The sequence below is a fragment of the Engystomops pustulosus genome, chromosome 8, assembly GCF_040894005.1.
Source record: "Engystomops pustulosus chromosome 8, aEngPut4.maternal, whole genome shotgun sequence".
NCBI lineage: Eukaryota > Metazoa > Chordata > Amphibia > Anura > Leptodactylidae > Engystomops > Engystomops pustulosus.
In genome coordinates, this window is record NC_092418.1 from 86,355,653 (window position 1) to 86,370,350 (window position 14,698).

At 40.7% G+C, this 14,698-nt stretch overlaps 1 protein-coding gene across 5 annotated transcripts in view; it reads left to right on the plus strand.

The window, feature by feature from the left end:
- Positions 1 to 14,698, plus strand: part of ZNF385B (zinc finger protein 385B) — a 389,492-nt gene that overhangs the window by 268,404 nt on the left and 106,390 nt on the right. The window contains exon 1 of one of the 5 annotated variants that reach the window (XM_072121591.1): positions 2,257 to 2,432. The exons of the other annotated variants lie outside the window; for them this stretch is intronic. Within the exon in view, the coding sequence (XP_071977692.1) occupies positions 2,375 to 2,432 (58 nt within the window). The 5' untranslated portion in view covers positions 2,257 to 2,374. Of the gene's footprint in view, positions 1 to 2,256; positions 2,433 to 14,698 lie in introns of those variants that run through there. 5 annotated transcript variants of the gene reach the window in all.

Genomic DNA, 14,698 nt, shown 5'->3' on the forward strand with positions numbered 1-14,698 from the left:
AAAGTTATCTGCCACAAAAATCTGCAGAGCTCACTGCACAAGATCTGGCTGCAAAACCTTTTATATACATAAAAGTGATCAGCTTGGGCGTGAACATGTATGTGTAAGTAGAGGAGATACATGCAGAAGACATCTGACAATGGCTCGTCTCCAAAGAACCAAAGAATCTTGTAAGTGAATTAACAACTTGATTGATCTAATCTACATTTACTGACATCTACCATCTGAAGAGGGTGACAGTTGGTAGATCTTAGAAGGTAGTCTGACCCCGCCCTCAATTTTCAGCCGATATATTTGAGGACCTTATGTGAACCTTGTATTTTGTGTCTAACACCGTGCATCCACAATTCTATTGCCCATGTACAGGGGAGAGAAAACCCTATTGTGAAAGTGGTGAAATGTGACTTTTTTCATTTTCAAAAACATAATTACCGTATTTTTCAGACTATAAGGTGCACCGGATTATTAGGCGCACCATCAATAAATGGCTGCTAAAATGTCTAAGTTCATATATAAGTCGTACCGGATTATAAGGTGCACCTGATTATGCAACATCCCCCACCGGGGCCTAGCCCTTGAGGTGAGGCCTGGTGACAGCCGGGGCCCGCAGTACCTGAGTGGCTGGCGGTTGCGGCCTAGGCACGCTAGTGTCACGGTGCTTGGTATGGGGGAACCGGAGGGCTGTCCTACAGCCTGGCAGGTCTCCAGCAGGTGGTGTTGGCAAGAAATGATGAGGGAGAGGCTGCTATAGCGGATCTCCCTGGGGCAACCCTTTGGTGTCTAGAGTATGAGTCTCTGTGTGGTGGACAGGGTGCCTGTGATGATGGCAGCTGTAGTAGCAGGGACCAGACGGAGGCAGAGGTTGAACAGAAACACTTACAGTTCTTTATTGGAACCGACAGGAACATCAGCAACGTGCCTTTAACAAGATGGTGGAGTGCTGAGATGCAAGTTGGAGGGAGCCACAGGAGGGATTCTCAGCCTGGATGCAATGGCAGGCTGGGAGGTAGCTGTGTCCTTGTAGGATGCTTCAGCTTTATCCTGGATTGCTTCAGGTATCACCCTTAAAGGTAGGATGATACCCCTTTCCTCACTCACTAGCTATTAGCTTCACTCTTCAGGCAGGGGCTAGGCTCACCTGCTCTTGGTCTGGTGTGCTGACTGCACAGACTCCTCTGAGTCTCTAATCTGAGAGAGTGAACTCTCTCCTCACACTGCACTCTCTTCTGAGAGATAACTAACTTCTTCTGGAAGTTTCCAGGGATCTTATTACTCCCCTGGTCAGGTGGTGGCTACTCCTCCAATTACATCTCAGCTCACAGCTCAGCTCACAGAGACAAAGTATAACACCTGTGATTGGCTGACACATATGACATCACATAAAGCAATTAACTCCTGCCTTACCAGGCAGGATCTACCACTGCAGAGTTCATCTGTGTTATGTAGTGACATGCTGTGAGGCTAATCAGACGCTACACAGGCCGCAAGCTACATGGTGGGACGTATTCGCAACCACTCCTCTGCCTTGCAGTGGCGAGGGTGTTGCAATTATAAGGATGCATGACCAGCAGGTGGCAGACCTGTGCACAGTTCAAGGCAGCTGTTGTCTGTATGTACGGTTCATATTTAAGGCGCACCTTTGATTTCTGAGAAAGGTCTTATAGTCTGAAAAATACGGTATTGGTTATATCTGATAAGTAGTTGAGTATATCTTGAAAGGGACCATGATTATTCTATATATAAAAGTTCCCTGGTGTCTGCAGTATACCAAGGTATAACAACCATGCTTTAAAAGAACGGTTCTTCTAACCCCCACCTCCACCCCCGACATATTTCGCCTACATCGTTTCACTAAAATATAGAAGCTTAATTTATAGTTTCTTGAATAATGGATGCCCATTAATATTTATTGGTATTTTATCAAAAAGAAAAAACTTCAGTGTAAAATAATACTCTATTAACAATGTGTGGAAGGAGTGTTGTGTTGTTTTATTGCTTTTGTATTTATATATATTTTATATACGGTATATATAATTTTTATTTATTTTTTTCAGTTTTTGAACTAAACCTAAGGATTATCTAACACACTGTTGGTTCTGTTAAAAGATCTGGTTAATGTTTCATTTGGCCTAACCTTTCACTAGGAAACACAAAGTGCAAAGGCCAAAGCTAGACATAAAAAGTGCTCGCCTACCTAGGATATGGAATGTATAGTTATATTCTATGGAATGGGATGGTTTGTGTGACTTTTTCTCAGCTATTGTGAAGAGGCGTGGGTGGGAGAGTTCATTTCTGCTTTTGGATCCCACCTGCTTCCTCATGTACCTGCTACTTTATGTTTCATCCTAAGGAGTGAAAGCAGCGTGAAATTGTCATGAAACAGGATATTACTTTTCCGATTTTATCTTCTCTGGTAATGTCTGATCGTCCAGGTACATGCTAAATTATTACTGTAGATTTTTATTACATCTATTTTGCAATCGTGAAACCTCTTCATAGAAAGCCTAGTCATATGAAACAGTTGATAGTGTATTAAAATGTGGCTTTTACTTAACTGTGGAATAAAGTCAGAAGTAATAAAAATTGGGATTTGATAAAAATCTGGGCTTTAGTTATCAAAGGTATTTGAATTTAAGCAATGTATTGCTCTTTTATATTATTAGTATGCAGTTATTATTTCTGTGGCGCTTTTTTATTTGTTTGTAAAAATAAACAATTTTATTGAATTTTTTACTATTTAGTTTTTTGCTAAGATATACTTTAAAAAAAACACAATTTTTTTAACTTATAGTTAGTGTTGAGTGGGCAAAGTGCAGGTCCGTGCCGAGCTTTCCAGGTTCAAGTCTCCTGGGCCTGCCCAAAACTTCATCAGAAATAAACCACTATTATTATTATTTATCCATGGCCTCCTTCCTTATAAAAATCAACTTTTAAAATTATGTTATTGAGCCAGAAGGGCTGTAAGGGTAATACCAGAGTCCCTTCGTGCTGTAGCTTCAGGGACTGTGCTATTACAGCAGGCAGAGGGATGGGGAAGTACTGAGGGAGCAGGGGAGGGTGAGATGCACTACTGCACAGTGTAACCACCTGTGAAGCTACAGTATGGATGGGCTTTGGTAACGCCCCAAAAGCTCTTCTGGTTTATTGGTGTCCCTGGTTAATCATGCTTAATTTTAATGGTGAATTTCCCTCAAGTTACTCTGGGTAGACAGAGGGAGTTTATTGCCTTTGGATTTTACTTTAGTTTCTTTCTCATTTGTGTGTTGGAAACCACTGGAAAAAAAAATGGACCATTGCCATCTCTCAGTGAAATAAATTAAAGAAACCAAGTGAATTTACAATCTCTTAAGTAGCCACTTATTGGACTTTTGGAATTATATTCACTTGATCATTGGGGGTCCCGACAGTTGTGCCCCCCAGTACTCAGACGCTTATGCCCAAGGGGATAACTACCTATAACGACACAACCCAAATCTCTACCATTGTATTCAAATCTATTACAAATAAAATTTTAATCTGGGACTAACTTATCGCCACCTGGGACAGTGGGACAGACCCCCATAATCTAGGACTGTCCCACTGACAAGCAAGATCCTGTGCCTGTAGCCCCTTTCAGAGGCAGTGTACAGAGTGCAAAATTTCCTCTAGTGGGGCAGACAACTTGCCAGAATTGTATCAATTTATCTATTAATAATTTGGCAGAGAATTTGGGACCTCCTTATGAATAAATTAAATATTACACAGTGAAATACAGGGGTAAATGCTCACTTTTAGTTAATAAAAGTTTCATATTGGGGTCAATGTCTGGTTGGCGTATACAAGGGAAATCTCATAACTGTCTACACGACATAGAACAACGTTCCTCATTATAACACCATTTATCGGATACAGCCCGGTGACATAGTTTGGGTTCCGCGTTGACCACGCTGCAGGTTGTCTGAGTACAGGATCAGACTTGCAGCTTTCATTCGCACAACCGAGGCACAAAAAGATCATTACTAGGTGTGATACGTTTCACTTGTGGCGTGTTTACTGTCTCTTTGATGCCATCTGCCCCAATTGTTTCCATAAGTGCCTCAGCTATTGTAGTATTATTTGGGCATTTTAGAGATGTATGATTTGGATACTATATAACGTATGAACATTATAGAGTGGCAGTGTTTGTTAATATCTCCCTGACACTTTGTGGGGTAATTGGACGGCCCAATAATTTGCATTAGGCTTGCTAACATGCCCATGCAGAGGCTGATGTTGTACAGGTTCTCACTTTCTTGTCAATTTGTGTCTTTTGTGATAGGTGTCCCCCTTTAAAGAATAACTAAATCTTTGATGCATTTTTCTATTGCATGGATACTTTTTAAAAACCTGCAAACATTTTTATGCAAAACTCCTCCAGTTCAGACCTGCCGTAGCTTTGCCCGATTGTGCCGTCCTGGTGGATACATTGAGAGGTTTAAGCCTGCGGATGATATTTTCCCCCATAATCTTTTCCTGGAGTTTTTCAGGACCTGTCAGGAAGCAGGGGTTGTGGAACATCTGAGCTGTAGTTCCTTCACACATTGCCTCATCTGTCATGGTGGTGGTGATCTGTAAGATTGTACAATCACATGCATGATTTAACAGGCTATTATGTGATACAGTAACACTGCTGTAATCCTCCTGTGTAATTAAAGGGATATTCAGAAGTACAGGAGGTGCACGACGCTGGTGCACGCTACTGAGTTTTTAAGTTTAAGGACTAAGGTTAAAGGAAACCTAACACTACCTATTAAGGTAGATCCGGTGGTAGGTGCATCTAACGAATGTAAGGATAGGCCCTTTTTAAACCTACCCCTTTATTTAAAATAAACAGAAAAGGTGTACAATAAGTAGGACCTTCAATTTAATAGTGTATGAGCCACTTACTAGCGACCAATTTATTCTATATTTACATGACAACAGATTCAATCCCATAAAATGTGAAGACATCCTCCATCCCCGAAGTAGACAGTATTCCTCCTCATTAATAAAAAGAACAGAACTTGACAAGTCAGAAGATAAATGAGGAACAAAGTGACAAAAAAGAGATTTGTGCGGAGAGATTTATGGCACGTTACCTTTCTTCCCACAGCACAAAACAAACAAACAGCCGAGTTGCGCTCCATAAATTATATGTCCTAGTAATAAAGGGGAATATTGGTAAATTGAGTTGATGTAATATTGATATATGTATATCGTCTCATGTGGAAGTCGTATGAAGAAGTCTGTAGACTTCACCAGTAATGGTGTGATAACATCTGGCTGCCTCCCTCTTAGGTTTTATGCAGGTTGTGAGTCGAGAAGTTCATAAAACTTTATGGACGTTGTTAAGTTTTATTGTGTTTATGTGAATTATCGGATAAGCTTTGTAATACAGCAAACATTTGTTAACTATATTTTTGCCAAATTAGATGATTTTTTTAAAATACGTTTTTATTAATTTGTATTTTATGACACAATAGTCCGATCTCAAGATTGGGCGTCTTTTTTATTACAATTATCATAAATTCTTAAAAAGACCAGACTTACAAATTCTGTCTCACTTCCAAAATCATTACTAAAAATAAAAATTAATATGTTAACCCCCCCCCTTTACTTTACCTATTCCCCTCCTTTACCTTCCCAATCCCTCCCCCTTTACCTTTTCTTACCCCTCCCCCTTTACCTTTTCTAACCCTCCCACCTTTACCTGTGGCCAGCTTCCATTCCTTCTCCTTATGCTCTTATCATACTCCTGTGCAGGAAAAATTCCTATTTGCAATTCAGTTCCTCCTCTATTCCCAATTGTCTTCATTATCTCTTTTGTATATTCTATTTTATCTAACCATTGGAGATATACAAATTCCTTTTACTTTTCCTTTACTCAATCATTGTTAATAATGTGTAGATATCCACTCCGCCAGCAGGACCTTCCTTGCTGCCTGTATTAATAAATTCACCAATTTGTCTACTGTCCCTTTACTCCCTTTAGAGAAAAACACCTCTCCACACAGCAAACTTGATACTTTCTCCCAAAAACATATCCTATACAAAGACAGTCCCTGGGTTACGTACAAGATAGGTTTTTTAGGTTTGTTCTTAAGTTGAATTTGTATGTAAGTCGGATCAGGTATATTTTATAATTGTAACTACAAATATAATGGGACATATTGATCAGGACCTAGCTTATTGCTAGCATTTGCGACTATTTTGCCCTCTCCGCCACCTTCCCGCCATGGGCTCCAAAGAATATTAGCAGACTTATAAAATATACTTTTATATATATATATATCCTGGGAACTAAAAGATCTAAAAAAAAATAAAAATAAAACATTGGGCTGCCCATAGATACAGGAACCTACCACTGGATCTCGCTTATTAGGTATATCCATGCTGGTAGGTTTTCATTAAAAAGTCAATGGACCACATTTACTTACCCGTCCTGTCACGATCCCTGCAGTGCTTTGTCTGAGGAGGATTCGGAGTTGCCGTGATTCACTAAGATCATGGGGCAGATTTACTTACCTGGTCCATTCGCAATCCAGCGGCACGTTCTCTGCGGTGGATTCGGGTCTTCCGGCGATTCACTAAGGCAGTTCCTCCGACGTCCACCAGGTGTCGCTGCTGCGCTGAAGTCTGCCGAGGTCCGCCGGAGTTCACGATCCTATTCCTGGTGAAGCTAAGCGCGTGTCCAGCGACACTTTTGGGGCAATTCAGGGAAAAGCGGCGCAAATCGGAAATATTTGGGTAACACGTCGGGAAAACGCGAATCGGACACTTAGTAAATGACCCCCTATGCGTCCAATTTCCTGCATGTGTCAATTCCACGCTCAGGTCCGCCGGAGTTCACCTTCTTCTTCCCGGTGCATGTAAGTGCATGACTTAAGACACAATTTTGAATGTTAAATCCTGCGCTTAGTCGAATCAGTTAGGGTGTCCAACGGCCACATGTGTCACATGAAAGTCGGTGCCAAAATCCAATCATGTGCGCCAGAAACCACAGTTAAATGCGGAAAAAGTCGTGAAACCCAACAAAAATGCGGTCCGCGGACACATGTAACATTGTTTTTCGGCTGCCACTTTTTCAAGTCACACAAAAAGTAGCAAAAAGAAAAGAAAAAAGAGCAATAGGAGTGATACATGCCCCCCAATGAGATGTTTTTTCACTCGAATATTAGACACATAATAGTAATACTAAAAAGTAAATTTAAGACACATAATAACACTGCGTCTTATAGAGTCTGTGGCTGAATTTTTTTCCGTATTTATTTTTCCTCGGTCACTTGTTTCTTGCCTTCTATGTCCATTACTCACCTTGCAGGTATTCTACCAGAGATCACCCTATAATTGCAAATTATCTTTTAATCATAGTGTTTCAATTGGGATTAGGATAACTCTACCTAGTGTCACATGGGTCCCTCAACCTAGTAACATCCCACAATGACGAAACTTCCAAGGGAAATCATGCAGGTATATTTAGTGAGGATGGAGTCTCGATCTGGATTGAGTTTATTATAATGTGGTTTTTCCGATAAGAGACGTTTCTGGAAGTCTTACGGAGTGTTATATGAGGGATAGATTTGATGAAAATTTTGTTGATTACATTAACTTTTTTTTTTTTGTTTAAATCTTTTTATTGTTTTTACAATAAATTCCACAAATACAAATAAAAACATTTGGACAAGCTAGTGATCACATTAACATTTATCAATGATTGAAGCTTTATTGATATGGACATAGCCAGAAACCAGCTGCTACAAACATAAGAAAGTAAGGCTTAGTCTGGAGGCATTGAAAGAAAATGTAACATCTCTATCAATGATGGATTATGACCCGACCAGTGTTTTCATCTATTTCCATATATTTGATAGTAGAAACAAAGAAGATAAGTGACAGCCACTAACTGGGCCGGGCGCTCGCTCCTGTGTACTCATTTCAAGCTTCAGTGTTTTAGCTTCTCTCTGAGCATTTAGTCAGTCATCTGTATCCAGACAGTCTGAGCCTCAGCCGGATGTGTACCCGTATTTCCATAGATATATCTGTGACATGAAAAATATCAAGACAGATGCACCGTATGTGTAACTAGTTAGACGTGTAATAAAAAAAATGTAGATTAGATAGAGCAAAGATATGAGGCTAAATAATGTAGACAGGAGATGGTAGTAAAGATTGACAATGGATAGATAATAAATAGATTAAAGGACATCTACCACCAGGATAAAGGATTGTAAACCAAGCTCACTGACATACTGGTGTGTGCCCCCTCTACCAGGATCTACTCATCTGTTAGCTGCTTATACCCTTGTTTTTAAGAAATAAATTATTTAAAAATTTTGAAAATGGCTCCAGTCTCCATTGACATCTATTGAGCCCGGAGCCCCTCAGGCTCCAAGTCATTATTTTCATAAGAATCCAAATCCTGGGAGAGGGGGAATGCACCAGTACGTCAGGGTGTTTGGTTTACAAACCTTCATCCTGGTGGTAGTTGTCCTTTAAGAACATAAAAGATAGATTTTAGTACATATAAATATGAGCAGAGGTAAATTAGTTAAAATAAAGATATTGATGAGTTAGTGATGAGCGGATCCATCAGTATTCAGGGCCGGGGGTTCAGCCGAACCCAGACCAAAAGCCTGGGTTTCTGGACCCAGACACAAATCCGAACAAGTAACGAACACAGTGTTAACCCTTTCAAAGGGTCCACTCACCCATCGGTAACAACCGCCATTGGTGCTGACACAGATCGCGGGTGTCATCCTTTACAGGCCACAGACAAAGGCACCCACAACATGTAAAGAATTACACCTACAATCAGTGCAATAGAAACATAGGAGAAAGGTATGAGTGGATATAGATCAGGTTAGATAGATAAAGGATATATTCATAATTGATATACTGTATATGAGTAAAGAAATATCAGATAGAAGAAACATATGATTAGAGATAAATAGATATGGTTATACGGATAGATAGAGATAGATAGAGAAGTTTGAAGCTTGAAGCTTGAAAAAGGCGTGCTTCAACGCCGAAACGTTGCACATGGAATAAAGCTTCACCCGTTTCCACGTACCTTGGAGTGCTGCCTCTTTCCTACAGATAGATAGATAGATAGATAGATAGATAGATATGGGATAGATAGATAGATAGATAGATAGATAGATATGGGATAGATAGATAGATAGATAGATAGATAGATAGATAGATACTGTAGATAGATAGATAGATAGATAGATAGATGTTATATATGAGTAGATATAGCAGAGAAAGTTAATGCTCATCCAAAATAATACACTCAAGCTGTTCTAATGATACATAGGTTGATATATGGATCGATGGATACTATTGAGTCACATAATATATTTCCCAAATTACTGCCTTCAGAGAAGTCTATAAGTGAAAAGCCAACTGTAAATACATTTTCATAGAGGCATAGACATTTCTGTACGGTCTAATGCACACAACTGTAAGACTAAGCTGCCAGATTGTATCCAGAAAATACAGGCAGATTTTCGTCCATATGGAGCTCCTTAAGCATGTCTGTATTATGTCTGCCTGCATCCATGTGTTCCTATTACATCTACATTGTATTTGTTTTCATTTGCGATTGTCTGATTATTTCTGTGGGTGACTTAGGGACACATGATGTATACTGTGGAGGACATTTATCAGGACCTGTATGACAGTTTTATTTGGCAAAAAAGCCCTGGCACACTGCAAGTAATTGTGATTATTTCCCCTTTTATGCCAAGTAATTGTGGAAGGGAGTGGTAGGCACTGGCTGTATACTAGCTGTAGCCTGAAAGTTTGCAGGTTATAGCGCAATACCACGCCAGGCAGGATCCTGATGTTTCGTCTTACTTTCACCTTACCTTGGTGTTAGTGTATGATAAGTGTCTTCATTTGTTTTTACCATCTCTCATTCCGCATGTGTCCATTCAGACTAGGGTTGACCACGCAGAGTAGATAGATGTTGGCTAAATGTTTTCTTATTCAAAAATCACATCCCATTGATACTCCCACATACCCCAATATATATTCATCACGTCTGACTATGTTTTGTAAAATAAGAGAGGGTACATCTAACTCCCAAAACAAAAAGGATCATCCAGAATGACCAACAATTCTCAGTTGAAATTGGCAGAATTGGGAAAAAAAAGTGTATGGCAATCATAATAGCATTTGCTGTGGCTACTTATCTACTGGGAGCATGTGCTGGGGTACCTATCTACTGGGGGCATGTGCTGGAGTTATCTATTGGGGCATGTGCAGTAGCCACCGTTCTACTGCGGACATGTTCTGGGGCTACCTATCTAATGGGGGCATGTGCTGCTGCTACCTGTCTACTGGGGTGCTTTTGCTATGGCTACCTATCTACTGGGAGCATATGCTGGGGCTACCTATCTACTGGGGCATGTGCTGGGGCTACCTATCTACTGGGGGCATGTGCTGTGGCTACATATCTTATGGGGGGGCATGAGCTGTGGCGAGCTATGTAATGGGGGGCATTTGCTGTGGCTACCTATGTACTTGGCGGCATGTGCATATTGTATAGCTCTCACGGAATTACACTTTACAATATGTGGAGTTCACGGCTCTCAGCCAAAAAGGTCCCCCTACCTCTGTAATAAACAATGCTTAGAAACGTGGCTGGTTGACTGTACATGGCTAAACAGGACAGAAATATTTGATGGTAAACCATTAACAAAGATATATGGATCCTTTCTGTTTATACTTGTATTGTTAGATCTTTTCCCAATCTATGGGAAAAATCTGTATATTTCTGATTTCTGGTGCTAATTGTTTTTTACAGCAGCTGAAGTTTATCTGTTCATGATCTGCTATGGATTCCTTGTGGTCGTGCCTACCCATGTTAGCAACATAAAGGGTGTTTTTTTGTGAAAATGTTAACACAGGTGCCTTCACTTCCAACAATGAAGCGAAGCACTTTTAAACCAACAAAACGCATAGTTAAATGTAAAAAGCATGTGCTCCTGAAATGTTTTTTAAAAACACATCACAAACGCCACGTGTGACCACACCCTCATCTCCCTAGGGTGTGGCTAGAGTGCTTAAGAATGCAGGCCACTCCAATTCAAAATTTACCTTACTGTCTCCTCCTGTACATAACCCCCTCACATGACTTGTGTCCATGTGGATTTGAGACATTTACAACAAAAAGTCTAAAAACAAGGCCAATAGTTGCACCTGTCAAGAAAGGAAAATCCAAACATGTATCACAAGAAAATAAACATGATCATGCACATGGCACAAAACAGACGTACCAAAAGTCTGAATTAGATACCAAAAAAACAAGATACTTGTCCCCCATTGTGTGTTATATCCATCTTATGATTCTGATCTGTCTCATCTCTCTTTCGAAATGAAAGTGTAGATAAACCCTGTACCCTGGTAATCTAAGCACATTGACAGCACACAGCATGTTATGCAGTAGCATAGCATAGAGGATTTAGGAAGTGTCTGCTCAGCTAGTGCTCACCCACACTTACAGTGAGCAGTTAGTCCAGTGATGGGAGCAAAAGCAGCAATAAAACTAAATAAAATTGCAAATTAAGGGGTTAAAGGTGATCTTTATCATGTTAGCATCCCGAGGGGATTAAAATTTGAAAACTTTCTTTCAAGTACAAACAATTTTAAGAGCCAGTTGTAGAAAAGTCCTTCCTATTAATCTATTCATGAGAATAAAGAAATTAGTAGTCAACATTACTCTCGGAATTGCTTCTGACAAACCCTCTGTATTCTGTCCTAGCACATCCCCACCATTAACCTTCTTCATCTACATTCAATGGTGTATTCAATGTTCCACCTTTTGTGAGTGATATTTGTACCTATAAACCCTTAGTGATTTATCGCAACTCTTTTGCTCTTCCCCCTCGGCTCCAGGAATAAATACTTCATGTGTTTTGTAACAGTATATGTGCTCACAGGTCACCAGGTTGTCATGGAGGACAAAAGACGCTACATTTCCTAATTACAAAAGCGGCACGTCATTTAATAGAACACTTCCGTGGTGTGACTTTAGAGAAAATGAATGCTATTCTTGATGGAGGGACTTTATGGGCAGCTTTGCATTTTGAAATGAGCTCAGACTCTATTCATACTGGTATTCGTTTGGCAAATAGACACATTCTTTATCCTCTAACAGTAATGTTAAAATTTTAACAAAAAATGTTGAACCAAGAAGAAAATTCTGAGGCTCTTGATTGGAATTTGGTAGAGGTTCAACCACTTGAAGCCTCTAGTGCAGTGGTGGCGAACCTATGGCACGGGTGCCAGAGGCGGCATTCAGAGCCCTTTCTGTGGGCACCCGGGCCATGGCCCCAGCATACCAGACAAAACTCAAAGAATCTTCCTGCAGTTCCAAGCAACTTAAAAGATGCTGCTTTCAGTCATATTTTGATACGTACTTCACTACTTGGGACTGTAGGAAGAGGGAGAATGAGTAGACAGGGCTGAATTATCTTTGGAGGACCTTCTGCTGGCCCCACAATTCTCTGTGTACAGAGGGACACTGGAAAGCAGCTAAAATGCTGAAAATTTTCCATCTTTCTACTGTGTTGCTGTCCTCGGGAGGCAAATATGATTGAAAGTTGTTGAACAGGGAGAAATAGGTTACTGCATTAATTTTTTGTTGGCACCTCGCGATAAATAAGGGGGTCTTTGGGTTGCAGTTTGGGCACTCGGCCGCTAAAAGGTTTGCCATCACTGCTCTAGTGACTACAAGCATAGGTGGTCAAGCAGTCCTACACCCGCTCCATTCAGATACTTAAAACATCAGTCCCCTAGTGCACATGCAGAGCCTGTATTGAAACTGGCATCCCAGGACCCCCATTCTCATGATCTGTGGGTCCAAGTAGTTAGATTTAACCTTAGAAGTTTTGATCATTACGACAACCCCTTTAAAATGTCTCTAGTCGGTCCTTACTGTATTTCACAGACTACTAGGCCATCACGGTCTGGCTGCTGAAATCCCATGGACACATTTTAGTCTTACTCAGGACACCCCTGTAGGTAGGGTAAATGGACAGACATCTCATTTGGAAACAGAGGAGATCATGACTGGCATATGAAAAGCTAGTCTTAATAAATCGCCCTCTACCACCATTGCGTTTTGCCTATAGTAATGCCTCAGGTGGTTTTTGAATCTATGTTGTAAACCAGGACTTGCCGAGCCAGTACAGAAGTATCCTGGGTAATACAGATCATTGGGTCATCATGTATAATCCAGACATTGTAAGGAACTTTGTGCTCCATCGTCATAGAGATTTCACATGACTCTTTTTGTATAAAGCCCTACTCCATGATTCAGAACAGAATCAAATTCCAGTCAAATGGCCACCACATAGTGAGAAGTGCTTCTTTATTGTATGACATGTGTCATGGCTATAGTCATTGGTGTTTCGAGTTGGATTTTTGATCATCAGGCCTTTGGGGATAAGATTCTTCTTTTTGCATCTGGATAAGAAGAAGATGTCGGTGTTCAGTTGTGCCAGTTTCTTCAGTTGGTTCTTAAGATCCATTTGTGTTCGGTAGATTGGGGTATCTTCCATTGTACGTCTACAATTTTCTCAACATACTGGGGCATATTTACTTACCCGGCCCATTCGCGATCCAGCGGCGCGTTCTCTGCGCTGGATTCGGGTCCGGCCGGGATTTATGAAGGTAGTTCCTCCGCCGTCCACCAGGTGGCGCTGCTGCGCTGAAGTTCCCGGAGGCGCGCCAAAATGCCCTGAAATTCACCGGCCTATCCTGGATGAAGGTAAGCAAAATTTTCGCAACACATTTTTTTTCGGTTTTTCGTTCGGTCCACGCCCCCCGATTTCCATTGCACGCATGCCGGCGCCGATGCGCCACAATCCGATCGCGTGGCAATTCAGGTACAATCGGCGCAAATCGGAAATATTCGGGTAACACGTCGGGAAAACGCAAATTGGGCCCTTAGTAAATGACCTCCACTATGTCGTTGGTGTTTGGAATTTAATGCCTGGTGACATGATTCATTCTCAGTCCACCCATATGTAGCACTTAGCACTGTACTTTTGGTGCTCAGTTCAGGTCAGGTCAGTTCTTTAACCTAATATTCGTACCAATGATTCCTCGTAAAGGCATCTTGTCTTGAGATTCCCAGCAAGAGTTAAAAAGTGGCAGCTAATTTGGGGTATTTAATCTTGACATTACATTGTTTTCCAGCACATATAGAGGCAATATATCACCTGCTGCTCTTAATCATAGGTCATTGAAGCAGAATCCAAGATTTCTTTTTCTGTAGCTGGAAGGAAACTAATGCATTGTGTGTTGGAGCTGAGATCTACGGTAACATTGTGTTATATTTCAATCCTTACCGTCACATCATGTTGTTATTACCTTACTTAGGCAAACAACGGCATAAATATTTCATCCTTCTCTCGATATTTGGTCTGTTACATTGTTACATTGCTTATTTATTATTGTCTTAGAAAGAAAAGCTCCAGGACAAATTGCATGGATTATACAAATGCCCAAGAGTGTTATTTAATAAAAATATGGGCAACATGGCGGCCTAATGGTCTACACCACTATGAGCATGTGTGGGATCGAGCCATGACAATAATAACATAGGGCTTGTAATTTTCACCCATGATAAAGTGAATCTGTGATTGTTAATATAACACAGATTTTATATACCCCCTGAACCTAAATACTG